The sequence below is a fragment of the Daphnia magna genome, linkage group LG7 (genome assembly GCF_020631705.1).
Source record: "Daphnia magna isolate NIES linkage group LG7, ASM2063170v1.1, whole genome shotgun sequence".
Taxonomy (NCBI): Eukaryota; Metazoa; Arthropoda; class Branchiopoda; order Diplostraca; family Daphniidae; genus Daphnia; species Daphnia magna.
This window is the reverse complement of record NC_059188.1, coordinates 11,393,867-11,419,074: the sequence shown is the minus strand read 5'-3', so window position 1 is coordinate 11,419,074 and position 25,208 is coordinate 11,393,867. Positions and strand designations below refer to the sequence as shown.

The 25,208-nt window shown below is 38.5% G+C and overlaps 6 protein-coding genes and 1 long non-coding RNA gene across 29 annotated transcripts; 4 read left to right on the top strand and 3 right to left on the bottom strand.

Annotated features, from left to right (window-relative positions):
- Positions 1 to 1,700: 1,700 nt before the first annotated feature.
- LOC116926311 (T-complex protein 1 subunit eta) lies at positions 1,701 to 4,516 on the top strand. The gene is made up of 10 exons (XM_032933156.2): positions 1,701 to 1,850; positions 2,244 to 2,327; positions 2,382 to 2,717; positions 2,789 to 2,980; positions 3,046 to 3,210; positions 3,270 to 3,556; positions 3,618 to 3,769; positions 3,838 to 4,026; positions 4,087 to 4,246; positions 4,317 to 4,516. The coding sequence occupies exons 1-10, from the start codon at positions 1,848 to 1,850 to the stop codon at positions 4,369 to 4,371; spliced, it is 1,623 nt and encodes a 540-aa protein (XP_032789047.2). The 5' UTR covers positions 1,701 to 1,847; the 3' UTR covers positions 4,372 to 4,516.
- Positions 4,517 to 4,835: 319 nt separating this feature from the next.
- On the top strand, positions 4,836 to 12,215 carry LOC116926300 (endoribonuclease Dicer). Of its 2 annotated transcripts, XR_006649761.1 has the most exons (23): positions 4,836 to 4,956; positions 5,077 to 5,155; positions 5,272 to 5,537; positions 5,604 to 5,785; positions 5,856 to 6,003; positions 6,059 to 6,306; positions 6,414 to 6,531; positions 6,593 to 6,724; positions 6,779 to 6,851; positions 6,909 to 7,170; positions 7,241 to 7,484; positions 7,555 to 7,974; positions 8,058 to 8,297; positions 8,378 to 8,467; positions 8,553 to 8,619; positions 8,692 to 8,847; positions 8,949 to 9,194; positions 9,270 to 9,398; positions 9,488 to 9,600; positions 9,672 to 10,048; positions 10,116 to 10,287; positions 11,557 to 11,854; positions 11,965 to 12,215. XR_006649761.1 is itself a non-coding variant. In XM_032933141.2 (12 exons), exons 2-12 carry the CDS (start codon positions 5,090 to 5,092, stop codon positions 7,919 to 7,921), a joined length of 2,106 nt encoding a protein of 701 aa, XP_032789032.2. In that variant the 5' UTR covers positions 4,836 to 4,956; positions 5,077 to 5,089; the 3' UTR covers positions 7,922 to 8,079. The 2 variants fall into 2 exon arrangements, 1 of the variants encoding a protein (XP_032789032.2); XM_032933141.2 differs by lacking the exons at positions 8,378 to 8,467; positions 8,553 to 8,619; positions 8,692 to 8,847; ... (5 more) ...; positions 11,557 to 11,854; positions 11,965 to 12,215 and having other exon boundaries at positions 7,555 to 8,079.
- LOC116926290 (cGMP-specific 3',5'-cyclic phosphodiesterase) lies at positions 8,030 to 13,011 on the bottom strand. The gene is made up of 19 exons (XM_032933127.2): positions 12,700 to 13,011; positions 12,465 to 12,621; positions 11,958 to 12,076; positions 11,580 to 11,738; positions 11,279 to 11,368; positions 11,017 to 11,157; positions 10,744 to 10,911; positions 10,521 to 10,676; positions 10,208 to 10,437; positions 10,041 to 10,146; positions 9,832 to 9,975; positions 9,684 to 9,752; positions 9,482 to 9,592; positions 9,255 to 9,408; positions 9,052 to 9,197; positions 8,895 to 8,978; positions 8,674 to 8,824; positions 8,550 to 8,611; positions 8,030 to 8,419 (listed from the first exon to the last, which is right to left on the bottom strand). Exons 1-19 carry the CDS (start codon positions 13,009 to 13,011, stop codon positions 8,144 to 8,146), a joined length of 2,835 nt encoding a protein of 944 aa, XP_032789018.2. The 3' UTR covers positions 8,030 to 8,143.
- Positions 13,012 to 13,527: 516 nt separating this feature from the next.
- LOC116926363 (transmembrane protein 230) lies at positions 13,528 to 15,526 on the bottom strand. Of its 5 annotated transcripts, none has more exons than XM_032933227.2 (5): positions 15,370 to 15,526; positions 14,125 to 14,223; positions 13,940 to 14,065; positions 13,822 to 13,878; positions 13,528 to 13,753 (listed from the first exon to the last, which is right to left on the bottom strand). In XM_032933227.2, exons 1-5 carry the CDS (start codon positions 15,379 to 15,381, stop codon positions 13,673 to 13,675), a joined length of 375 nt encoding a protein of 124 aa, XP_032789118.1. In that variant the 5' UTR covers positions 15,382 to 15,526; the 3' UTR covers positions 13,528 to 13,672. The 5 variants fall into 5 exon arrangements, with proteins under 5 accessions (XP_032789118.1, XP_032789123.1, XP_032789122.1 ...); XM_032933232.2 differs by lacking the exon at positions 15,370 to 15,526 and adding an exon at positions 14,577 to 14,716; XM_032933231.2 differs by lacking the exon at positions 15,370 to 15,526 and adding an exon at positions 14,540 to 14,685.
- A 44-nt stretch (positions 15,527 to 15,570) lies between these two features.
- On the top strand, positions 15,571 to 17,183 carry LOC116926345 (tetraspanin-6). The gene is made up of 5 exons (XM_032933203.2): positions 15,571 to 15,816; positions 15,885 to 16,079; positions 16,151 to 16,321; positions 16,408 to 16,527; positions 16,587 to 17,183. The coding sequence occupies exons 1-5, from the start codon at positions 15,739 to 15,741 to the stop codon at positions 16,740 to 16,742; spliced, it is 720 nt and encodes a 239-aa protein (XP_032789094.1). The 5' UTR covers positions 15,571 to 15,738; the 3' UTR covers positions 16,743 to 17,183.
- Positions 17,184 to 19,075: 1,892 nt separating this feature from the next.
- Positions 19,076 to 23,407, bottom strand: LOC116926343. 18 transcript variants are annotated; one of them, XR_006649756.1, is made up of 9 exons: positions 23,292 to 23,407; positions 22,832 to 22,908; positions 22,269 to 22,380; positions 21,691 to 22,212; positions 21,477 to 21,599; positions 21,062 to 21,140; positions 20,088 to 20,938; positions 19,915 to 20,029; positions 19,076 to 19,323 (listed from the first exon to the last, which is right to left on the bottom strand). It is a non-coding gene; the product is annotated as an uncharacterized LOC116926343 (long non-coding RNA). The 18 variants fall into 18 exon arrangements; XR_006649743.1 differs by having other exon boundaries at positions 20,088 to 20,257; positions 20,317 to 20,938; positions 21,062 to 22,212; XR_006649742.1 differs by having other exon boundaries at positions 21,477 to 22,212.
- LOC116926342 lies at positions 23,096 to 24,845 on the top strand. Its single transcript, XM_045177259.1, has 2 exons — positions 23,096 to 23,890; positions 23,988 to 24,845. The coding sequence occupies exon 2, from the start codon at positions 23,988 to 23,990 to the stop codon at positions 24,708 to 24,710; it is 723 nt and encodes a 240-aa protein (XP_045033194.1). The 5' UTR covers positions 23,096 to 23,890; the 3' UTR covers positions 24,711 to 24,845.
- The last annotated feature ends 363 nt before the right edge of the window (positions 24,846 to 25,208 follow it).

The following is a 25,208-nucleotide window of genomic DNA, read 5'->3' as shown; positions in this document are numbered from 1 at the left end:
TATTGCCTGTCTTTCGCTGGGCGTATATAGATCTACTAAAGTACGTTATCGAATTGATATAAACACATTCGATACAAAACATTGGAGTTAATAGAACGGCTGTAAAGATTTTATGGATTAAAACAGAATTTTAGAACTTTAAGATTAATTTTTTTATGCGCATTTTCAAAACTTCTATGACATTCATTTTTCGACTGAACTTGGTAGAAAATAATTGAATCATTTATTATTTTTGCATGCAAAGCGTCTGCGTTTCAGAGAATATAACGTCTAGACATATTGCATTGTGGAGAGAACACTTTGGTCTCTCCATATAAAGTGTGTCATTATTCACGCCATAAAAAAGTTTTCCTGCCTCTGGGATACAATTAATATGTCTTTCTTTTTTAAGTAAAAAGAAAAAAAAAAGTTTTTCACAATTATTAAATACAATAGCTAGATAGTCCATCAGGCAGTTTTTGAGTAGTATAGATACCGTAAGGCTATACGGGACGCGAAGCACAATATACTGACGAAAAAGATGGGAGGGCATATATAGTGTAGAAAGGTCATTAACACAAAAGCACTGGGGCGGATGTCATTACTCGCTCCAGTTCAACACACCACGGCACTTGTGTGTGTAAAAGTACAATCGATTTTTTTTTCTCCCCTCTCTTATTCGTTCTTCGCTAAAGCTCTATAATGCGAGCTGCTGCGTTCTTATAGACGATGGAAAGAAAAAAACATAGATTTTCTCTCTATCCGGAGACGCATATTCTTATTATTTGTTTAAAATATTGTTTTAGATTAAAAAAAATTTATATAGGCTACTTGATGCAGCCATTTTGGAACCGTCATTTGTCTCTGCCTCATATGCATTTCTTTTTTGTTTTTATAATAATGCGTTATCATTGACTAGACCCTTATATGGCAAGGGTTTGTAGCCTAATATATGCCATTTTCCTATATAATACGAAATGATGTCTAGCCTATACCTGTATAATGACTATTTGTCTAGCATTTCAGTTTGAGTTAGACTGCATAAATCTTGTCGCTTGGTCTCAAATATAAATTCCCATTTGGTTGTTGATATATGCTAGCTGTGTATATTCTTAATGTCAGATGATTGATTTTTCAAATGCTTGGACCATCATACAGATAGGAGCCACATTTTTAGTGGCTTTCATCACCAGTTGGCGGTCCCTTCGGAGCCCCACGAATAATTGGAAAAAGGAGCAATGGTGAACCAATCATGTGAGCCCTTTATATATATGTAGCAAGTCCCCCGCAGCACGTGTAATAACAGTGTAACAACGTTATCGAGAGCCTTTGCTGCCTGCATGCTATGTAATATGCTCTTGATTAAAAACCGTAAATTTCTCAATATATTACGCTTCACTGGCTAGCTCGCTCGTTATTAGGCCTACATGTTTGGGATTTATACACGACCGAGCATGGGAGCAGCTATTGCAAAAGATAAAATATATCTGGTGGAGAAAAAAAAATGTTTTTTAATCTCTTTTCTCTTTTCGTGATTGATCAATACTTTTAGCAGACACGAAATGGTATTGCTACGCCATCTTGGATGATTCAGATTTTCAAATAGTTAAGGGATACACAGTCTAAATATAGTTAAATAAGGACGAATCAGCTTACACTTGAGCTTGGTAAAAGACGTTCTAATGGCAAGTGCATTACTACTCTTATTCATCGTTTCTTCACATGATCGATAGATGCACTATCGATATGCAAGTGCATCGAATGATCGTGAGTAATCGTTTTACAGTCTCGTGCATTCTGCTTGTACAGTTCCGTAAAAAACGTGCATAACCGGTGTGCTGATTGTTCCTACACAATATTCTACAAAAATGGTAAATGTCTTGGTTGTTCTAAATGTATTTTGTACTTTGCAAAAGGAAGAATGAATATTCGGGACTAACTTTGTGACTATTTAAGCGTTTCCCATTGTGACCAAACGGCCTGCACGTGCCTAAAAACCCGCCCCATGACAAGCACATGACGTTTCATTAATGCATTATGACTTGTAGTAAACTTTTCATTTACTTCAGTCATTTATTCTTCAGATGCAATCTTGATAAGTTCCAGCACCTTAGTGCAGGATGAAAAAAAAAAAATTTCACAAGAGATGTTTGATTTTTAAATTTTAAACTTTTTCTTTGTCACATCGATTTGATTTGTTAATTGTTCTCTTTATAATGTTTGTAAATGTTCAATTTCACTGTTTCTCTTTTTTTTTATGACAGCAACCACAAATCATCTTGTTGAAAGAGGGGACTGAGGCTTCCCAAGGAAGGTCTCAAATCATTTCAAACATCAATGCTTGCCAGGTAGCTAATTTTCCCCAAAATGCAAAAGAAAGAAGTAAAGAGCAAGTTTATTAGGCAATTGTTGATTGTGTGCGAACAACTCTTGGCCCAAGAGGGATGGATAAGTTGATGGTTGAGGCTCAAGGAAAAGCCACAATCTCAAATGACGGGGCAACAATCATGAAACTGCTTGACGTTGTTCATCCTGCTGCCAAAACCCTGGTTGACATTGCAAAGTCTCAAGATGCTGAAGTGGGAGATGGCACAACCAGTGTGGTCATCTTGGCTGGAGAATTTCTAAAGCAAATGAAGCCATTTGTTGAGGAAGGTGTTCACTCCCAAATCATCATTCATGGTGTCCGTAAAGCTACACAGTTGGCTGTTCAATTTATCAATGAAATTGCTGTCAAGGTACAATTGTATTCAAATAGCATTTCATTTGTTTGCTATATAACATGTTAACCTGATCTTATTTTAATCAGCCCAAGAAAGATGATGAGGTAGAACTGAGACAGTTGCTTGAGAAATGTGCTGCTACTGCTATGGGATCAAAGCTGATCAATCAACAGAAAGATTTCTTCTCAAGAATGGTTGTTGATGCTGTAATGATGCTTGATGAACTCCTTCCCCTCAACATGATTGGCATTAAGAAAGTTCCAGGTGGTGCATTGGAGGTAAAGGGATTAGACATTATGGTATTATAATTGAAAATGTTACAACTTTCTCATATTTCTGCTAGGATACTCTGCTTGTAGCTGGTGTTGCCTTCAAAAAGACTTTTTCATATGCTGGTTTCGAAATGCAGCCCAAACAGTACACAAGTCCTAAAATTGCTCTTCTTAATATCGAGCTGGAGCTGAAAGCTGAGCGAGACAATGCTGAAATTCGTCTTGAGAACGTCGAGGTAAATTTTTCAATTTTGATAATTTCTGATATTCTGGTAACATACTGATATATTTCCAGGAATATCAAAAAGTGGTTGATGCCGAGTGGACTATTTTGTACGACAAATTGGAAAAGCTGCATTTGAGCGGAGCTAAAGTCGTTCTTTCCAAACTTCCGATTGGAGATGTTGCCACACAGTATTTCGCCGATCGTGACATGTTCTGTGCCGGCCGAGTCCCCGAAGAAGATCTCAAACGTACTATGAAAGCTTGCGGTGGTTCCATCTTAACCACAGTAGCTGATCTTGGGGACTCCGTCCTCGGTACCTGTGAACACTTCGAAGAGAAGCAAATCGGTGGTGACAGGTAAATATTTTGTTTACAAATTGTTGAATTCTCATCCATGAGGCTGGTTTTCTGCCCGTAGATTCAACATTTTCACCGGCTGCCCTCAAGCTAAGACTTGCACTATTATTATTCGTGGAGGTGCAGAACAGTTTATGGAAGAAACTGAACGGTCTCTGCACGATGCTATCATGATCGTACGTCGAGCCAAGAAGAACGATGCAGTCGTTGCAGGTAACACTTAGCTTCTTTTACCTATTTCGATCTTCATATTCTTATTTTTTCTTCTTCATTGAAAACAGGTGGCGGAGCAATTGAAATGGAACTGTCAAAACATCTACGTGATATTTCACGTACGATAGCCGGCAAAGAGCAGATGCTAATCAGCGCGATTGCTCGAGCTCTTGAAGTCATTCCGCGGCAGCTGTGTGACAATGCTGGATTTGATTCCACAAATATTTTGAACAAACTCAGACAGAAACATGCCCAAGGTAGGGGATTTCTCAAAGTCTATTTGACTTTCCCATTAAATATTTAAATCTCGTTGAAAGGCAACCGATGGATGGGCGTCGATATCCTTAACGAAGATGTTGCCGACAACATGGAAAAATGCGTCTGGGAACCCTCATTGGTAAAAATCAACGCTCTGAGCGCTGCTTCCGAAGCGACATGTCTTATTCTGTCGGTCGATGAAACTATCAAGAATCCAAAGTAAATGAACAAAATTTATTCTCCAATTTTAATTGGAACTTTTTGTACTAATCAGGTTTGAAATTTTTAGGTCTGGAGAAGGCCCAGCCCCTCAAGGCCGTCCTGGAGCAAGACGTCCATTCTAGACACAGTTCGCTTTGGCTTGATCAAAAGACAGCACATTTTCTTTCGTTACTTTTCAATTTTGCTTCGCTACTTCCTCGGTCGTGTCTTGATGTGATTGTTGAAAGCCTGCTACTTGATTAATACATTGCAACCACTCTCACACTAGTAACGAGCCATAAATAAAGTTATTTCTTAAGTAAATTTGCAGTGTTAATTAAAACTTAAAGACGATAGCTTTGTATAAGCTTTACCAATGTCGGCTACAAATTTAGTTTGATAGTTTTATGTTTAGTGCTCATATAGTCGTGTTCTACGCTAACGCCATATGCGAAGTCACGATGTGCGAACATGGTAAATTTAGAGTTTGAACTAAAGTGCCCTTTTTTTAAGGTTTTTAAATAACCTTTATTCTTTGAAATAGCAATTTTTTAAATAATCAATTCAACTCGATCATCTCAAATTCTCAAAATCTCAATCATTTCAATTGTTCAAAATTGTTACTTTTTGCGATGTGTCATCGCTGTCCTTCTAATTTACATAAAACGAGAACGTTTTCATTTGTTGTGAAAATATGAAATCGTAAGGTTGGCGCTGTTCTAAGTCAGGTAGGCTGTAGTTACAAGTTGTCTAGGCTTACACATAAGAACAGTTTTCGCACTCGCGCAATCTTCTTTGCTGTTGGATACACACAATAATTTAGTTTAAATTCCCAATTATAATCTCAGAGCCATCATAGTTATGGAAGCTACTGAAAACACCCAATTAGTCAAACACAATGAAGGTGTCACTCCAAGAGATTACCAGGTACTATACATTACATATTTTTTGCAGCTAACCAAACTTTCAGTGTAGTTATTATAGTGTTATTTTTGTGTCAAGTACCACAAATCCATTCATGCCATTAAACTTTTCTACAACAGGTAGAGCTATTCCAAGCTGCCCTGGACGATAACATAATTGTATATCTCCCAACTGGCTCAGGAAAGACACTGATAGCAGCTCTTCTGATCAATGAAAAATCCAATGAAGTCACAAAGTCCTTGAATGCAGGAGGGAGACGAACAGTGTTTCTTGTTCCCACAATTGTTCTGGCAATCCAACAGGCAGCTTATTTGAGGAACCACACTTGTCTAAAAGTACAGGAATTCTATGGAGGAATGGGTGTGGACTTGTGGGGTAGAGGCAAGTATGTTTCACTTAAACTTTAGTTCATTAGAGAGAAAATCAGTATACACATTCTTTTCATGATTAGATGGCAAATGGAATTTGAAAACAATCATGTTCTAGTGATGACTGCCCAGATTTTTGTTGATATCTTGAATCATGCCTTTTTTTCACCATATCAACTCAATTTGCTGGTATTTGATGAGTGCCATTCAGCAGTAAAAGACGCACCTATGAGGCAAGTTCTCACGAAACTACACAGTTGCGATGGTAACACTCCTTGTTTAAAGCATACTGATCCTTATGAATGGTTTCATTTGTTGTTTTTCCTTGTATATAGTTGCTCGACGGCCAAAAATCCTGGGGCTCACAGCAGCTTTGTTTAGGAAGCGGTGTAAACCACGCGAAGTGCATGGCATAATTAAGCAACTCTCTGAAACAATGGGATGCGTCGTGAGAATTCCATCTGACATACAAACAGTCTACCGGTATTTGGAATCTTCTTTATTTCGAAGTTTAGCTATTCTATTTCATTTGAATAAGCTCCTCGACGAAACCTTGTGAGGTCGTCTTTCAACACGATGACTTTGACACGGCATTGGATCCTGTTGCAAGAGAGTTGAGTACACTGGTACAAAGTTTACTACTGTCCTGTCGGTTGGTTGTCCAGAATTCTCTACAGCACTTTCAAGCGGATGGACTGTGGAATCCATACACCGTCCAGAATACGGGCAAAACTGATATATTAAGCGACGCCATTAAAGACATTGCCTTCCTATTGGAGAACTTTGGTAAAATGAAAAAATATATATATATGAGCATAAATAAATAAAAACATCATTTATTTGACAATGAAAATTTTATTGTGATAAAAATTGTGTTATTTCTTGGTTAATAGGACCCTACGGGGCTTTTCATTGCGCACAAGTCTACATTCCAATTTTAGAAACAGCTAAAATGCGTGTTAGAAAGGTTTCTGACTTTAACAAAGTGATCACTCTCTGCTATCAAATACGGTAACTTTCCAAAAATTATTTAATATTATAAAAATTTCTCTTTTAAAATGCAAACTTTTAGGGAAATTTGCGCATCATTTTTTGCGAATTACTCCGCAAAAGATCGCCTTACAGTCTTTGTTCAACCTAATGTGATACGGTTATTGGACATTATCCGCAACTTCAGCCCAGAGCATTGTGATCCCGGTGAAAAGTAAGTCAATTACATTGAATTTCTTATTTTTATTTATTTATTCTTTTTGTACAGAACGTTCAAAATGTGTTGCATCATTTTTGTCGAACGCAGATCAGTGGCTAGTGTCCTGTACCATTACCTGAAGGTAGTTATTTTTTTACGTGGTTTATCCTTAATCTAATTGATGTTCCATGCGTGTCAGGATATTCGAGTACATGATACCACCTTGGAATTTGTGAAGCCGTTATTTACCATGGGGCAGGCGGCAGCGTCCAACGCCACTCTCACAGAATCACAAATTCTGAACATGAAGCAAAAAGAGATTATGAGAGACTTTCGGGAAGGACGTTGCAACTTGGTGGTGGCTACAAGTGTCCTGGAAGAAGGCATTGATATCCCCGAATGTAATTTGATTATTCGTTTTGACAAATTTCGAACTTATTGCGACTACGTCCAAACCAAAGGTATAACTTTAGCACAACAATTTTAAGATTTCAAACATTGATATCAATTCTAATCACATCGAGAAAACAGGCCGGGCCAGATCTGTGAGAGCTTTCTATTGTATTTTGGTGAGTCGCAGTGATACTGAAAAGCTTCTAGAAGATTTGGCCCAATTCCACTCCATTGAACAACAGCTAGTAGCCACAAGCAACATTGAGGAAGATAAAGACGCTATTCTAGACAATATGTTTGGTCAGATTATCAAACCCTATCAACCATTCGGCGAAGAAGGGCCACGAGTCACCTTACAGAGTAGCATTTCACTTATTAACAGGTATCATAACGAACTCCTTTGCCCTCTAGAAATCTCAGAAAATGTCTAAAAAAATTTCGTCGTCATGCAGATACTGTAGCCAACTGGTGTCACATGGACCTTCAGTATTGGTTCCCACATGGAATATCAAAGAAGTGGATGAAAACCTAATTGATCCTTTGTTACTCCAGAGGATAAAGGAACTAGTGAAACGGTTGCCAATTCCGAAACCTCCTCCTAATCAGGTGGCTACAGTTTCCTATGGCTTGTATCAGTGTCAACTCCTGCTACCAAAGAGCTCCCCTTTGCAAGAAGAAATCGTTGGTGAGCCAATGCCAACAAAACGGTTAGCCAAACGTACAGTAGCTTTGCGAGTTTGTCAGCGTCTTCATATGCTAAAGGAATTGGACGATCTTCATCTTCTCCCAGTCAGTCACCGTAACATAGTAGTGCAGTGAAGTTTACCGATGTGCGCATCAAACTGAGAAGTATTTTTGTTCTGCTATTAAAGGTCGCGTTTCATTAATTGCTATAGGATTGCGAATGTTTGTTTGTAATATCAACTGCACGTGTTAATCCATAATGTTATTACAGAAAAAGACAGTTCTCAACGAAAGGGGCATTAAAAATTTTGCTTTAAGGTGAATAGCAAAAAGAAAAGAAAAATATGCTAAACGGTATCAAGAAATGCTGCACAGTTTACTACTGTAATCGCGACTCGGACGCAAAGGTTTGATATCGACCAATTCCGTCGGACTATTGAGGCTCATGGATCGCATCCTGACCAGATGTTTGGAGGCTTCTTGGTGAGGACTAACGGGAGCCGAATCAGAGGTACTCATGACTTTTGGTAACTTAAGTATAGATTTTGTTGTTGTTATTTTTGGTGATTTCAATATTGATTTGGGATGCAGCTTTAGATTTTCTTTGTCATATCGGTCGCTACTTTTTCCCACCTGAAATTTAAAAAATGGGAACAAATGAAAGGCAGAGAAAAAAAGTTGGTAAGTGCAGATCTTCGTGAACTTGTTGGCGTTTCTCCTAATTTGAGTGTGTCATTGAATTATACGTATCAATTGCAATTACCAGTTGATTCGATGCGCTCAAATCCGTCACAATTAGAGGTATTTTCTCCTGTTCTTTGCTTCCTGCGTAAGTAAGTTAGTAATGTTTTTATTAGGCACACCACAAATAAAACGGAGAAACTTACCTATTATATGTTCTACAGGCTTGTCAATAAAAGGGTGATCGATCCACGTCAACCCCATGTCCACCAAATCAGAAAGTTTCTTCCATTGCTCGCGGTTGTTCAAACACGTCTCATAGATAGGTTTGACCCAAGGGAATGATTCCGATAGCGCCTTTTCCCCCCAAAATTAGAAAGGTTAAGTATTTCAGGGAATTCTTTAACAAATCCCAGCAAGTATTTACTCTGTAAAGAGGCAAACAAATCGAATCTATAAACCCAATTTGCATTTTCGGCAGGTTGTCTTTCTCGTCTCGGTCCATCATTGCCTGTGACGACGGCAAAACCAAACTTAGTACGTTTAGACAATCAACAAGAAACATCTAAAAGAACAACACGTACAATGGGCGTCTCATTGAGCTGCAATTTCTCCATGTCACCCTGCTCGAAAAACTCTTCCGCAACTAGTTTAGCTACTCGATGTTGAACGGACCACGGCTTAGCAATGGCACTCACGTCACAACCAGTCATCATCATCCCACACAGTACTTGAATCCGAACAACTCATGAAAATTTGATTGATCTAATTTGTAATTTGAACGTACACAATTTCTGGTCAGGATCCTGCCAATTGAATTCTCCGTTTTCCACCATGTCGATGAAACGATTTTTTTTACGGAAGTAAACAGCCAAATCGGTTGAAAGGATGGCATGCTCAATCAGGTGCATGGCTGTCCTGTACTGCACAGGTGAGAGCGACTGATTTAAACGATCATTAGCAAACGAATAGGTATCATTGAGAATACTGTCAATAATTAATTTTTGAACGTACTTGTAGGATATTATTGGAATCCTCGCTAAGAATCATGATACACTGATCTAAATGATGGTGTTCCATAGTAGAAGTTGAGTAGAGAATAGCTAACGGAGACATCACTTTCGACTTCCAAGGTAAACAAAGTAAACCCATTCAATTTTAACCAATCGATACGAGAAATGTTGTCTTTTGTGAACGACGAAAGGTGTCTTATTACCTGGAAAGCATTATTGGTTCCACGGTGATCCAAATCGTGGCATAAACAGGCAACCAGCAAACTCAAAATCTACCCTAGCCAAACAGTCAATAAATTTGTCATCATGCGTACACGAGAGCGACGCAAAGAAGAAAACGTTTCCACTTGCATCGAGATCAGTCATGAACTGCTCCATTTTCCCTGTTCTGAGAAGCGAAAACATCGTCTGGGCGACATTCAACGCGTGACGCCAATTGTGATACTTGACAGGTCGATAATTTTTCTTCACGCTCAGGATCCAACGACAAAGCACCTGCATCCAAAACGAAAATCATTTCTTTAAACGTGGATATTATCGATCAACGCGAACGTGCTGACCTTGTAAGGTATATGGAACGTATTGATGAGGTCACAGTGGATAAACATGCGTAACACTGCTTTGCAAGTATCTAGGTCCGATAATTCAAAATCGATGAAATCGTAGCTGTAAAAAAGAACAACACTCATCAGTGGAAACGCATCGAAGTAAACCAAAGAAAAAGTACTTTGTGAGATTGTAGTACTCGGTCGAGGGAACGACATCATTTTCTAGCTGTTCAACATCTTCTTCATTAGCACGTGAATGGTAAGACAGGCACTCGATGGCCACTTTTTGTTTTGCTGATAGTTTAGAAACTTTTTCGTACGTTTGCGTATTATGGATTGCCATTCCGCAAAAGAGAGCGAACGATTCAACGGCCAACTTATCCGATGACGTAAATGATTTGCCATCCACCTTGAGTAAGCAATCGAGCACGCAATCAAAGGATAAAGACGCTGTTCGTTCTGATTCGAAAATTGTATGGTCTGATTACGTACCTTGTTGAGGAGTTGTACTACACCCACAACGGCTGATTGCGCATTGTAGATGGGAAGCGACAAAAACTGGTTGATGGGTGCGGCGACGCCCCTCAGTAATTTAGCAAGTTCGGGGCAACAATCACTATAGTCACTTATTTCATTAATGCGTATCACCTGGAACGAATTGCGAATTCATTGTTAGATTTAAATAAGATAATACTAAGCGTTATTTATTGCCGACTTGGCGTTTCTCGGCCACAAAACGTGCCAGGGCAGTGAACGGCGATTCTTGAAGTTGAGCGCTAGAAAGCAAGTTTATTTCACACCGTTGGCTGCTGCTCATCTGGCTGGAAGCACTTCCATCATTGATGTACTCGAATCCGGACGTAATGTCCATTTCTTGACCATGCTATCATCCCAAACGAATCAGAAGAAAGGGAACGTAAAACTTTATGTGAAAAGAAAGGAACCAAAGGACTTGTGTTGGGATACTAGAGCAAACTTCTGAGCTTACGCTAGCTTCTGATGGTGAAAAGACGTAAATAACTATGCGTCGACAGTGAAGATAGTTGCGTGCATTTGCCATCATAAGTTCGACCAACTTTTTCAAAGACGTTTGTTCCTGGAAGATGGATTGCGCCAAGCCGAGGAGCACCTATATCATTCAGCGCGAACCACACATACAGTTTTCAGACAAAGTTGGGTAGAACATACTACGATCAGGAAGAAAAGTTGGGTAGCTATACAGATTTGCGGGGTTGTTCAGTTTTTTTTACCTGATTCCGTTGCTTCTCATTTTGTACGCGTAAAAAGAGCCGGGCGTTCTGAATCCCAATCCCGGCAAAACAGAGGTAACGTCTAAAGATCTTTGATACCCACACAAAAGATGAAATCTGATTCTTGCCATGTATGCCAGCCAAATATAACAAATGGGGGGAGATCGATAGCAAGACAGGAATGTTTTCAACCACAGCCGTACATGTGAACAACTTGAGCATACGATTACTTCAAAGAGATTTTGTTTACCTTTTAATTTTTATTTTTTAATTGCAAGATGAAAGACGAACTGATTACTACCTCTTCATCCGATGATGTGAATCCGTCGAGAGTCCCTTTCTTATTAACCATTTGCGCTACACCGACAACACCACCCTGGCGATCAAGTATAGGAAGACAGAGGATGCTGTGTGTGACGTAACCGGTTCGCTTGTCTACTTCGGAAAGGAAACGTTCGTCCTGTGATGTCCCGTCAATCCGAGGTAAATTCAAAGAGGAAAGAGACACGACAGCATGCAATCGATTTCCTCAATCAGTACTGGATAACTCTTAACACACACACTAAACCCTCTCGGGTAAGATCCCTATAAATCTCTTGTGAGTATTCTGTAGCCCATCTAACCCAAGGTTGTTTAACAAGAAACAACCAAAACCGCATAATCAATTTTTTTTACTTACTCGATAGGCGTCTACAATCCGCAGTCCTGATTTGGTGAGGGCTACATGGCCGGCTATTCCGCTTCCTAGCGGTATAGGTTGCGCTTCAAGGGCTGCCTTCAGCAAAGTATCATCGAAATCTGTCATTGAAAACCATTAATAAGATTGGTTATCGAGTTTTGGAACCAATTTCCATCTCCTTAGATCTACTATTATGTTTATTTATTTTTATTTTTTGTAAGGACTTGATTTGATTGCAAGACCTGCCCGTTTTCAAAGGAGGAGTCCCTTCCAGCATTTTTACTAAAAGGGACTTCCATAGCAGTTTGCCTGCCTGCATATACAGCTATATATTTGTATATTCTTTAAAATAGGGAAGAAGAATACGCTGTTTCAACGGGAGAAAAAATCAATTTCAATGACGGAAGCAAGAAATACTCCATCTGGCACACCCACACTCGATTTCGACACCCAGACTAGCGGAACTAAGTCACGACTACACGTAGCTTTATTTGTAAAAAGACATACCCGAATCGACGGTGACATCGAAGAGTTTTGGAACAAGATAAGGCGTTCCCAAATCTTCCTCGCTAAAATGATCTCCGTTGACGGATTCCACAAGGAAGAGAGACCCTCGGTCAGCTGCCGTTAATCGGCCAACGTTGGCTAAAATCTTGTGGCATAACTGGGAAATACGGCGATTAAAATATTTGTCTGTCGCGTCGGAAAAAGGAGAAGATGATCTATGAGTTAATGCGCTTACCTGGTGAAGATCTAGCTCGGTGGCAATATCTTGAACCATCGATAGAAAGACGTCGCTCTGGTCTGTCAATTCTGCCATTTCCGGAGCAACTCCTAACGCGTCGACAGGTGGAGCGTGAATCCAGCTCTCATTGCCTGCCACACGATCTCTTATCAGACGAGGGAAGAGGATGAACACGGGAAGGGCTGGAAGGCATAGTTGCCTTGACGACGTTGTTTTTACAGATTGAAGAATCAGAACGAAATGTACAGCAAGCAGTAGAACACATATTGATAAGTAAGCCTCTGACGTCACCCATCTACGTAGAAACATTTCTTTCTACCTTCGAGTACATATATTTATAGCCTCGATACACGCTATGGTAAACAAATAGTATTCATAATGATGTTAATCTTAGGTGCGCATGTTCTGTTGTATCTCCATAACACAGAAGGTATCACTGAGGAAGCCGGTTAAAAATAGACGCAACCTTATAACCAAACAGTTGGGTCAGCTGATATAGCTACTCGTCAGCATCAACAAATATAGGCTAGATCAGCTTCGAAACAAATTTCTAACCTGCGTCAGACCTCATTAGTGAAATATAGAAGTTGAAGAGAAAAAAAAGACATCACGAGAAACAAATCCTAGCTGGAGAGGAAACCGGAAGGTTCAGCGCCAACAATTGTAAATCAGGAACAGTACATGCAATATAACAGATTATTATCAGACGGAACTTTAAACTGATTTGACTGTTCACAAAATGAGGAAATCTCTGAAGTTTAATCAGGGGGTCGGCGATTCCACTTGTGAGATGTTAGCTAAAAATAAACAGGATTACTTGAAATGTTAATTAAAAATTTTGAAATTTTATTTTGTATTGCACAGCAACATAATAGGAAAATAATAGAATTCGATGGCACTTGGAATATACTTGATACTTCAAATTACATACAGAACATAGCAAGGAACAAAACTAATCTAAGGAAAAGATCTAATTAAATCCCGGAATGTCTTCGAACGAGAACCCTTTGCAACCCGTAAATGCGAGAAAAGCAATTCTTACGTGGTACACCTAAACAAAGATAATGGTTAATGAAAAAGGTTAAACAAAATAGGTTGAGAAGTAAAATAAATTTTTACTCCTGGGATGAACATTATCAACCCTATGATAATCAGCGGCCATGTGCGATCTCCATACTACAAAATAAAACTGAAGACATTATAAACACTTGTTTCAAACTTGGAATAAGAATCTTGCCTTTGAGTCAATAGTTCCGGACACCAAGAGGGAACCAAGTATAAGAAACACTGTTCCACCCACAAATAGTGCAAATGACAGAAGGATGGCTTTCCATGGAATCTTTTGGGGTGAACTTTGTTCAAACTATTGTCAACAAAATCAGTTCCCATAGCCTTCAACTGACCATAAGAAAGTTGAGTTACCTGCATGTCCACAAAACCATCATTTTGTGCTGTCATTCGATGATACTGAACATCATCATGACGAGAGCTCTTCATTTTATTGGGTGTTTTTCTGATCATCTGGAGTAAAAGAAAAATAAAATAGTAAGTGTGGAAATTTGTTTAGTACATTAGAAATTTTCAGTGGTACTCTGAAATTCCAAAATTTCCAAGAAATTCCTAGAGCAGATCCAAGAAGATCCACAGATTGCAATTTCACAGAATGTAACACTTGTTTTTAAGACAACATAAGCGAACTACCAAGTATAAATTTTTACTTGTAAGTACTTGTAAGTAAAAATTTAAGTTGTAATTATTGATTTATTTTTACACAATGATCACAAAAAAACAGTAACACCTATTGCAACAGTTACAACAGTACTCCAACCGCTCCAACCTTCAAGTGCTATGAATAAATTTATATTGCAACTCACGATTCACGAATGTTGCCAAATAATACTTGCTAATGAATTTATTTTTCGTCTGCTAACTGACTGGACTGAGCCGGCCTAAGAGCGCCACCACTGGGCCAAGGCCAGCCTTAGCACCGAAATTCATCAAGTTAAGTCAAGAGTGCATGGCGTGACGTCTGAGGTGTATCAAGCCTTTTTAGGCTAGAGACTGTAGAGAGCAACGTGCAATAACAACCTATAGCAAACTGAATTAAATTGACCTATGTAACAAGCCTCATATGAACTACTTAACTTAATGAATCTAACATATCCTAACCTAACTTAAGGTTATCTCACCTAGCCTATTATATTTCAAACGATAACCGATTTCGTAAGTTGCAATTATCAACAGTTGTTGCATTGCACCTCAAACCTCACCTAGTCACCCTCACCTCACGGCAGATGAAAAATCATTTTGCAAACAAAAATAATTTGGCAAGCTTGCCAATGTACACTAGTGTACGTTAGATGCAATAGATTTTACCCACTAAATAAAGCTTATGATAAAAAAGCAAGTTTTATGCTGAACTGAACCCTTGCAATGCATTAGTTTAAAATCGTGCGGCTGCCGAAATTTACTTCAAAAACAAAAGATTTTCTTGCCTTAGATACGAAATTTTCGTCTAGTGACTAGTCATTCGACGTTCTAAATGTTTGCACTCTTTCCTTATCCCATGAAACCGTGAATGTGAATTTCGTGATAAATCACGGGATTGTACAGTATACTTAAAAGCTTTTCAGATAAAATGAGTCAGATTTATCTATGGTCACTTACAGTTATATTCATTTAGCTGACCTGCGAGATACTGGTTCAATAGTCAAGATTTATATCGTAACTCATGAGTTCGTAAAACAATGTATCTTGAATTTCGAATGTTTGAGACTTTGAGGAGATCGTCTGGCAAGGTCTGGCAACCGGCATGTGCGCTGTTTGGCAAGTGTGCAACATCTGTCTGTGTGGATTTTGACGGCTGTTTTGTTATTGATTCGCGTAAGCCTGAGTTCTCCCAACTCCCAGTAGGACAATAGAGAACGCGTAGAGTACGTCACCCGTTGTAGTTGACTGTTTCTTGTACCCGAGTTCAGTCCACAAATACTACACATATCTTAAGTTTGTAATCAGCTAATAATAATCTGTCACAAAATGCCGGCCCGTTTTCAGAGCGGATGGACTCTTGCTTTTATGAAAATTCTTCTTGTTGTCTTTGACTTTGCACTTTGGGTATGGTATATTTATTATTTAAGGATGTTTATTCAGTTTCTTGTGATTGCTTTTTATTTGTTATCCAGGTATTTGGGTGTGCGGTTCTAGCTGCTGGGATTTGGATGAAATTTGAAGTACACAAGTTCATTGATGTAAACCCATCAAATCCTGTTGCTTCACATATTGCCATTTTCTTCATGTCTGTTGGAATTGCCATAGCGTTGGTGGGATTGATGTCATGCTACTGCACACTCTCTGGGAATCCCATCCTTCTTTATTTGGTGAGTATTAACCCTAAATAAATTTTGCCATTCATTCATAGCTGAATAATGTTTGACATTAATTTCTTTAGTATTCAGCTTTCTTGGGAGTAGTACTTGTGGTACAGATTAGCATTGGAATTGCTGCATTTGCATACCAGGATGCAATCAAAGTTAGCTTCAAGAATGGCTTAAAGAACAGTATGAAAAACTATAGGAATGTTGAAGCCAACCAAGATGCAGTTGATACCATGCAAGCTACAGTAAGCCAAACATGGCAAAATTTATTTCTCTGTCTTACTTTGGTAATGTAAGAAAGTAAATGATACCATGATGACTGCAATTTCAGTTGAAATGTTGTGGTGTTGAAAGCTATGAAGATTGGAAGGATTATGGACTACCAGTTCCAAATTCATGCTGTAAAGTTCAGAACTGCAATCCTAAGAATCCTACAATGATAAACGAAGTTGTAAGTAAAATGCGGAGAAGTTTCCATCATCTCGAATGATTAACTATGCATAAATTTAGGGCTGTTATACGACCGTGGTTACGTTCATAAGTTCATCCGGCAAGTTGATTGGAATAATCTGTCTAGCAGTGGCAGGTTTTCACATCTTAGGGTTGATACTGACTTGCATGTTGGCCAGCTGCATCAACAAGTGGAAATACGAAACAATCCTCTAACTTTGAACACCTACTTAGACCATTACATCGACCGGCGTTTATGCATACGGAACTCACATAACTTTCGGTGTTCTTACGTGTTTCCTTTCAAAAATATGCACTGGTATGCATGTTTTTGTTTTAGTCGTCATTTATGCCAAATTTATTACTAATCCTGCAACATCACCATCGCCCGAAGTGCAAAATATGCTACCTTCCTAATCAAGAAATCTCATCACATTTGATGTGAACTAGTCCTGCATGCAAATGGCTTGCATAAGTTTACCAATTTTGATCCAAAAATTTCAATCAACTATTTTTCCAGTAGACTGTATTCATTTCAAAATATTTGTGGTACGTCAAATTGCTTATCTTGCATACCCTACCTTCAATCAAATTCTACGCATGATCTTTTTTCGTCTTATGCTGGACATTTATTAATACATACATATTGCAAGACAACCAAGCGTATTAACAGTTATTTCTTTACTCCAGACACCCTGCTGTTATAGCTGTTCAACAATTAAGCTCCGAAAGCTTGAACGGCCCTTTACAACCTTAGGCGTAATAAACGGCCAGATATGGTAAAAGCTTGGGCTAATATAACATTTGCCATAGCTTTTAAAGCGCTTTTAGATTTGAAAACGCTACGCCTGAAACAATCTTGCAAACTGAACAAAGTTTCCAGTATGACCATCAGATGGTGTTGGGGCCCATTGTGTTTTTTACTAGAACGTTTCAAAGTGGGTGGCGCCTTGACCATATTTTCTAGACATCTAGGGGAGAAAAAACTAACTCCACAGAATTTTTATGGGCATGTCAGCTATCCCATGAGCTATATCATTTCGCGTGGCTTCGGACTGAGGATGGATGCTTAAACGTACGTGTCTCCTCTTGAAATTCAGGATGGATGCTTAAACAACCGTCTCTCTTCTTGAAATTTCACCACCGATTCCGTTTTATTTTAGCTGCATCTTTGAATTCAATCAATGCAGAGTTGTCACAGGTATTATGGCAAAAATTCATGTCAAAGAAACCGTACCACATTTATTTTAAAGTTTCAAAGGAGGAGCATGGCTTGGCTTTGCTAACACGTTTTCATTCCGTTAGTCTAATGCACCCATTTTGTACCAACGGTGATAAGTAAAGAAAGTAGTTCTTTATAATCTTTTTCCCTATCTAGATCTCGGTGATTCTTGGAGGTGACACGGTGATGTAAGAATTTATTGTTAACAGTTAAACTTTAACAGTTTTTGTAATTGTACTTTCAGATCTTCGGGATGTACCTGATGTGCTGTGGTGGTCGCAGAATCATTCAGTGACAGAAAGTAATGCTACTGTTGTTCTGTTAGTTAAATACAAGATTTCCAGTATTAATCTTGCATCGGTGGATTATTAGCTCACGCATAAGAAACAAATACAAGTTCAAGATTATTTTGGTCTTGACATTGTTCTTTACTGGCTAGTTAAGTTTGTCACATCTCACGTCACCTTCATTGCAAGTAAATGAAAAACTTTAATTTAGAAGATTCTTTAACAGTTGTTGATGATTCTTTGGGGGGTTTTTAAGACAAAAAGTGAATGTCTTAGTTGGATTGTAAAAATCAACGGTTTGAGATTTAGTAAAATCGATTGATGAAACGGTTTATCAAATTTAAAATACCTTTAATTTAAAAATATTTTATATTGTTAAATGAAATACAAAATGAAGTAAATTAAATTTGAATTGTTTTTATTGTCCCACCTCCACCCAACAATTCCGCCACTATTTTACATAACTTACAACACATACATAATTACATACATATATACATACATATATACATACAAACATACATGCACATACAATTAACAAGTTAACCCGTTGGCTGCCAGGCCATGCAACCCGTAGGTTGCTTAAACTACTATTGCTACGCATCACGTCAGAAGGATCGCGAACAGGATGGGACTTGTCCGAAGACAAGTCCGGGCTGGCACGGTGATAGAAACCATTCCGGGAATGCACACCCCTGGAAATCTATCACCGCGCCGACAAAGAGAAGTCCCTACTGGTGCATTGCCTACGGCGCCAAAAGGCGCGGCGACTGTTCCCCCCATGGCCATGGGGCAGAACAGCGCCCGGTCCCTACAAGCTACAAAAAAAATGGGACGCAAACGGGGTGGCAGCCAACGGGTTAACTTAAACATAACACTACAAATACAAAACAAAATAATACCAAGGCGACGATCCACGATGAAGTCCTTCCATCGCCGTGGGCTGTCTGCTGAGCTGCATCCTTTTTCGATGGACTTTTCCGTGAAGGGCGAATGCGAAAACGGCGATAGGGCAATGGCGAAGGTAAAGGCGAAGACGGCGGCAATGGTGAAGATGGCGATGAGACGATGGAGAAGGCAAAGGCGAAGACGGCGATGAGACGATGGAGAAGGCAAAGGCGAAGACGGCGATGAGATGATGGAGAAGGCAAAGGTGAAGACGGCGATGAGACGATGGCCGAGGCAAAGGTGAAGATGGCGATGAGACGATGGCCAAGGCAAAGGCGAAGGCAAAGGCGAAGACAAAGGCGACGATGAGGCGGCTACCAGGACTTTCTTTTTTATTGACCTGTGTAATAGATGTAAAGAAATAAGATAAAATGACAACATAAGAATAGATAAAAAAGAGATCAAAGTATGATTATGGTTTGCTAGGATTTTAAAAATGACAAAACTTAAAACAAAAACTAACTTGAAGAGTTTCCTAGAACTACTGGGAGCATAATGATGAAACTGAATGAAGGCAGGGAATGCTACTTCTGTAAAAAAGGAATCTTTTGCTAACTGATTATCAAACATTCCATATCTTCAATCTCCTTTCAACAAGTATGTCACAAACAGTTGTCATAAAGCTATGCTAGTTGAATGAAGATTCAAGAAGTTCAAAACAGGAAATCTAGTACACTGAAGTATCACAATATTGAATACAAAGATGAAAAAGGTTATTAAGCCATTTAGTTATCTAGATATAGATGAAAAAGGAAGATATGTTAAATAGTAATAGCTCAGCTAGTGGGATCAAGCATGAAACAGTTCAGCCAATCCTTTTAAGTCTACTCATGATTCTATGCGAGAGACTCACTGCCAAGTAATAGTCTAGCAGAAAATTTGCCAATAATATTTCTGCTATACTCTGAAGAAGTACTGGGGGACATCAAACCTTTGAAAAATCAGAAGATTGCATTTTCAAAGCACCAGCTGAGCATTGGCTTGCTTGCTATCTGCATTCAACTTATCATTGCTGGTTAACATAAGAGGCTTCCACCTTCTTAACTCTAAAAGTAAAGCAAAATAGTAACGCCTGGATAAAAATAATGATTACAGGTTACTTACTCGTTGGTATAGATGCACAAAACAAGGGAAAAACTTGAAAAAACAACAGAGCGAAAATGTTTACATGTCTACGTAGGTAATGGCGGACATGACAGACGACGGTAGCGTTCAATCTTTGAGGTTTTAATGCGAAGCAACAAAGGTTTTAAAAACCTTATACAATAGGCATTCTGGAATATGGAACACACTCGTATATGATCGACTTGATTTTTAACTTAGGGTGCCTTACTGCCTTTTATGCACGGAATTGTATTTACGGAAGTGTAGCGGAAGTAACGAAGAACTTCAGAAATACAAAGCACACAACGAAACGAATCAGAGACTTGTAATCTCCATACAATTTGGGACACAGCGAATAATTTTTATTACCAAAATAAAAATACTGAATTTTGGCCAAATATGCAAACTTTTTGGTATATACACCTAACATGAAAATACGGTCTTTTTAATTGCAGAGACTGGCTAGTGTGGCACAGAGCCCCTTCATCTCTGGTGTGGCATGTAAATCTGTTTGTTTGGGTTTCAATGTGGACTGAATTACAACTTTGTAAAATTTGTTGGCTTTAACTGTTGGATATAGCCATTGTGAAATGTTAATTGTGATACGACATTAAAACAAGCAAGGAGAAGATGTTAAACAGTTAGCGAGATTAACTTTATTAGATGTTTGATGCTGTATTGACATTTGACCATTCTATACATGTTTTCTTTATGTGCAATTACCACTGTAGGGAGAGAGCGGGGATACATTTCTTCACGAAGGAACAATCCAACGTGGTTATCTAGTCATTGGTTTATGATCCCTGGCGTCTTGCTGTCAGTCTTGGTGTCCTGCGATTCTTCTTCTAATTCTATCCAAATGAGAAATGAATGAAAAAAAAAAAAAAAAAAAGGAAAAACAGACAAATAAATAAAAAAGGTTGAATTTGAACAGAAAGACCAACATCTACTTAATATAGCAGATCCGAATTTACCCAGAAAATATGGAATGGATTCATGACAAATAATCGGATCGCTCGACGTGGGATTCGTAAGCTCTAAACCTTTGCTAACCTAACAATAAACCAAAATTACTTTAATACCTCCAGAATTAGTTCCCATTTCCGGTGAGCAGCCCCTGTCTAATGAACCATGCAAGTTTAAAATAATTCTGAAAACGAATTGCGATTCCTATTGGTAACAAGAGAAAACGAATTGACACCCTCATTGCCAAACTGATGAACGCCATTTGTAATTCGATTGACGAGCAAATTGCAACTGGCAAATTCATGTAATTTGCCTTGTTTGTGAACGGGATTTAGCTACCAAACGGACTGCAATAAGAGATCGAATGACTTACATCCTAACAATGTCACAATGAACTTTCAATAATAATTTAAAAAAAATTACCTTGTCAACTACTCTTGTCCTGTTCCTTTAATTTGTTGCCATTACAGTGAAATAATTTTTGGGAATTGAAAGAAACACTCAAACACTGGACGATTATGAATTCACAAAGCCGAACCCCGGTCGCTACTTGGTTGCAGAAGAACTCTTTAATACACAAAGCGGTGACTTTCTTCTAAAGTTAATCCTAGAGATCAGGACATCCGTAATTACTCACCTGTAGAATCTTTACCCCAATGCAGTAGTTGCCGTCAATTTAGGGTGTGTGAACAGCTTATTAACAAATGATCATCTTGTCTCAAACCGAACATATTTAAACCCTATTCTTTATCAGTCACAGCTGATGAAATCCCTATTCATAAGTGTGATACTTTTTTTTCTCATCTTTCTGAATAAATACATATTACACATAATCACAACAGTTTCTGCCAGTTGCTTCTGCTGCACAGTCCAATGTTAGGTTAAACAACTTACAAAAGTTACCAAATATAAGGATCACTCACTTAATTTGGGTGAATTCCAGTGCTGTCTAAATAACCCCTTGCATTGTAACTGAAGAAATTAGAAAACCATCCAGATCTCAAACTACAGCCTGAATTTTTGTAGGAAGCATTAATCTTCTTTCCTTTTAATCTATACAATTTTGCATTTAACACCAATTAGCTTATGTTGTCTTCTTCCGTTAAAAATGTCACAAACTTCCATTATTAGAAAGGGATATGGCTTTTTCCATTGCAACCTAAAGAGTCATTCAAATTTTCTACTGTATTAAACACAAAAGTTTCAGACTGTTACCTTTTCTTTCCTTCTTGTTCTGTAGGCCATCCATGGTAGTATAAAAATATTGATTAGTATTTCTTAATCAGAACTGCATGAATGTAATTGCTGATCCTGCAGCAAAGTTGTTCTGAAGGGAAAATATTGTACAAAACATAACAATTAAATTTCTACAGGGGAAACCTATTAGCAGAATGTGTAACACAGCCATGTGATTACTTTCCCAAATTTACTTTAGGGTGTGATGAGGAAAACCCATTATTAGTGAAACTGTCCCCATTTCCCATTGTCATAGACTTCTGTACCTATATCACTCACAAAAGAAGTTACTATAACATTATTTGATAAGGGAACAGAATGTTTCTTCCTTGCCTAAACCCAAACCTACCAACCAGTTTTGTTGCATTGCACTTGTATTTAAGTGCATGCAAGCAAAGTTAAAAAGCAAACATTCTTGTAGCTTTAGACAGGTATTACAAAGAAAAAGCAGGATTTCTTAATCTATCACATGATTTGTACCATACAGTTTGTCATCCTGATCAACTATTATGTAAAACTTTGTTAAATCATAATGAATTCACCTTTCAAATGTTAGATCCAATTGATTCAAGATTGTTCTAATTGCAAACAAATATGGCATGGAAGAATGATGTTTAACCTGTAGAGAAATGCAACACAATTAACAGCTGGAGCCAAATCTTTAAAAAATCAAGCTGTTCAAGATGGGCTAAGTCCTAATTTACATTTTATTCAAGCTGTCATTAAAGAGAAGCTTTCAAAGGAAGATTAACGGGTATTAGTCCCAACTTCAAAATCGGGCTTCCGTTGGTTCGTGTTCTCTAGGTAAGGGAAGCCAAAATAGGTAAAATGTGACTACGCGTCTCAGATGTAGCTCAAAGTGACTTTTTTTCTTCACTAACTAGTATTATATAGGTAGGTATTTATGACAAGATGAACAATCTGTTCCCATTATCCATGCAACCGCATCAGCTGAAGTTTAGCAACACCAGAAAATGAATAAAGATTCACAATTTCATTTACCTATCAAGCATTCTTTCCCCCATGGGTCGTGGCACGTATTGTACGCCATGAACTCTGCTGGTCACATACTGACACACGTTTGATACCACCTAGCGGCTAGCGGCGAAATAACGAAGCCATCAAGTGGTGAAACCATTACCCCCATCTAGTGGAAAGTTAACTTAGATCCATATCAGAAAATACTTATAATGTCCCATTTTTTTATTCTGTGGTTTTACCTTGTTATAATCAAAGGTTTGACAATATTAAATGCTTAAAAAAGGTCCACCGTTTTCTTAAAATTCATTAATTTAAGTTTTCTTCTATAAGTAAAGACTTTTGAAAACGATTACGACTTAGTTCTGAGAAATGGAAAGCTAAAAGTCCCAAGGCTAACCTTCTACATCTTACGTGACCTTTAGTCACTCCGTCGCTCCGCCAATTTCAGACGGGATGCATTCTAGGTAAACGCTAATGATTTTTTCGTTTCTTCAGCCGTATTAACCCGAATGTTATCCGTGGACCCTATTTAAAGACAGGTGAACAAACTGTTAGACAACGCAGTTATTCACTTCTTCTCTTCTGGTAAAGGGACTAGCTCCTCAAAACAAAACAAAATCGTAAGTTATTTTCCACTAACGCCAATGTAAATATATCGTACATTTCAAAAAAAGTAAAGCCAATTACTTTAACTACTTCTACTTTTTACATTCACAGATGAACTCTTTCGTTCCGATGTCGATGCCCTATTCCGGCGCACCTATGTCTTACGCGCCACCTCCTCCATCATATGCACCTCCGTCATATGCCCCACCATCTTATGCAACTTCTGCAGACTACGCAGCTCCTCAAACAGCTCCTATCCAGCTGACACCTCTGGTCATCCCTAACGATGCTGACGCTCTTGGTGGCGGTGGTGGTGGTGGTGGAGGCGGTAGTATCACCAAGTTTTTCGCTCTGCCACTGATCGTCGTACTCCCAATTTTACTTCCTTTTCTTGTAATCCTTTTCTTTCTCCCTAAATTCGGGAAAAAACCCACCAAGGATAAGAAGGAGTATGAAGATATGAAACCTTACTACGATGACCAAGAATACGACAACAGTTACATGGACGACAAACCATACAAAGACAGCCGCAAGCGTCGCCAAGCAGACAGCAAGAATATTTCATCGTCCTCTTCGGGCCTGCCATCGATGAGCACCGCACAAGTCGATCGGTTAACCGACGTTGTCTTTGCTGCCATCAACTCTCAAGAATGTATCCAACGCCTCCTGTGCGAAGCCGGCTCTCTTTCACGTTCTTTCTCTGACACAGCCCAGATGATGACGAAAGCTGTAAAGGAGTTTGTTCCGAATTCTATCAAGAATTCTTACGACGTGTTCGCAAAAGCGGAGAAATGCGAGCAGTACAAATGTGGATCCCTCGACGTCCGCAAATAACTGCTATGTTTTTAAAAAAACTAATTTAATACTTTTGACAGAGTTTAGCAACTTACATATTCCTTTGAATTTTTCAATGATTATTTAGCTGTATTTATATGATCTGTATCCCAACAATAAAACATGCAGCCACAAGTTCTTCTTACATTCAGTTTATTTTTGTTTCTAGAATACGTGTCAAGTAAAATAACTCATCAGAACTGTTAACGAATCTTCCCGTAACCGATAAAGGACAAAATTGAAATTGGTTGGAGCACATCTATTAAATATTTATCAAATCATACAGAAGGGAAAATTTAATAAATGAATTTGGCTAACGCAAACAATTTCCCTTGTAAAAATGTTTCTTCATCGGGCAACATAGAACACAATGAACTTGTGTACAATTCACAATGAATTGTTGAGGGCACTAAGTGCTTCGATACGACGATGTTTTTACGTCTTAAATAGGCAACAATTCTCATAAATAACGTGTGATTCTCGTTAGCTAAAAATACA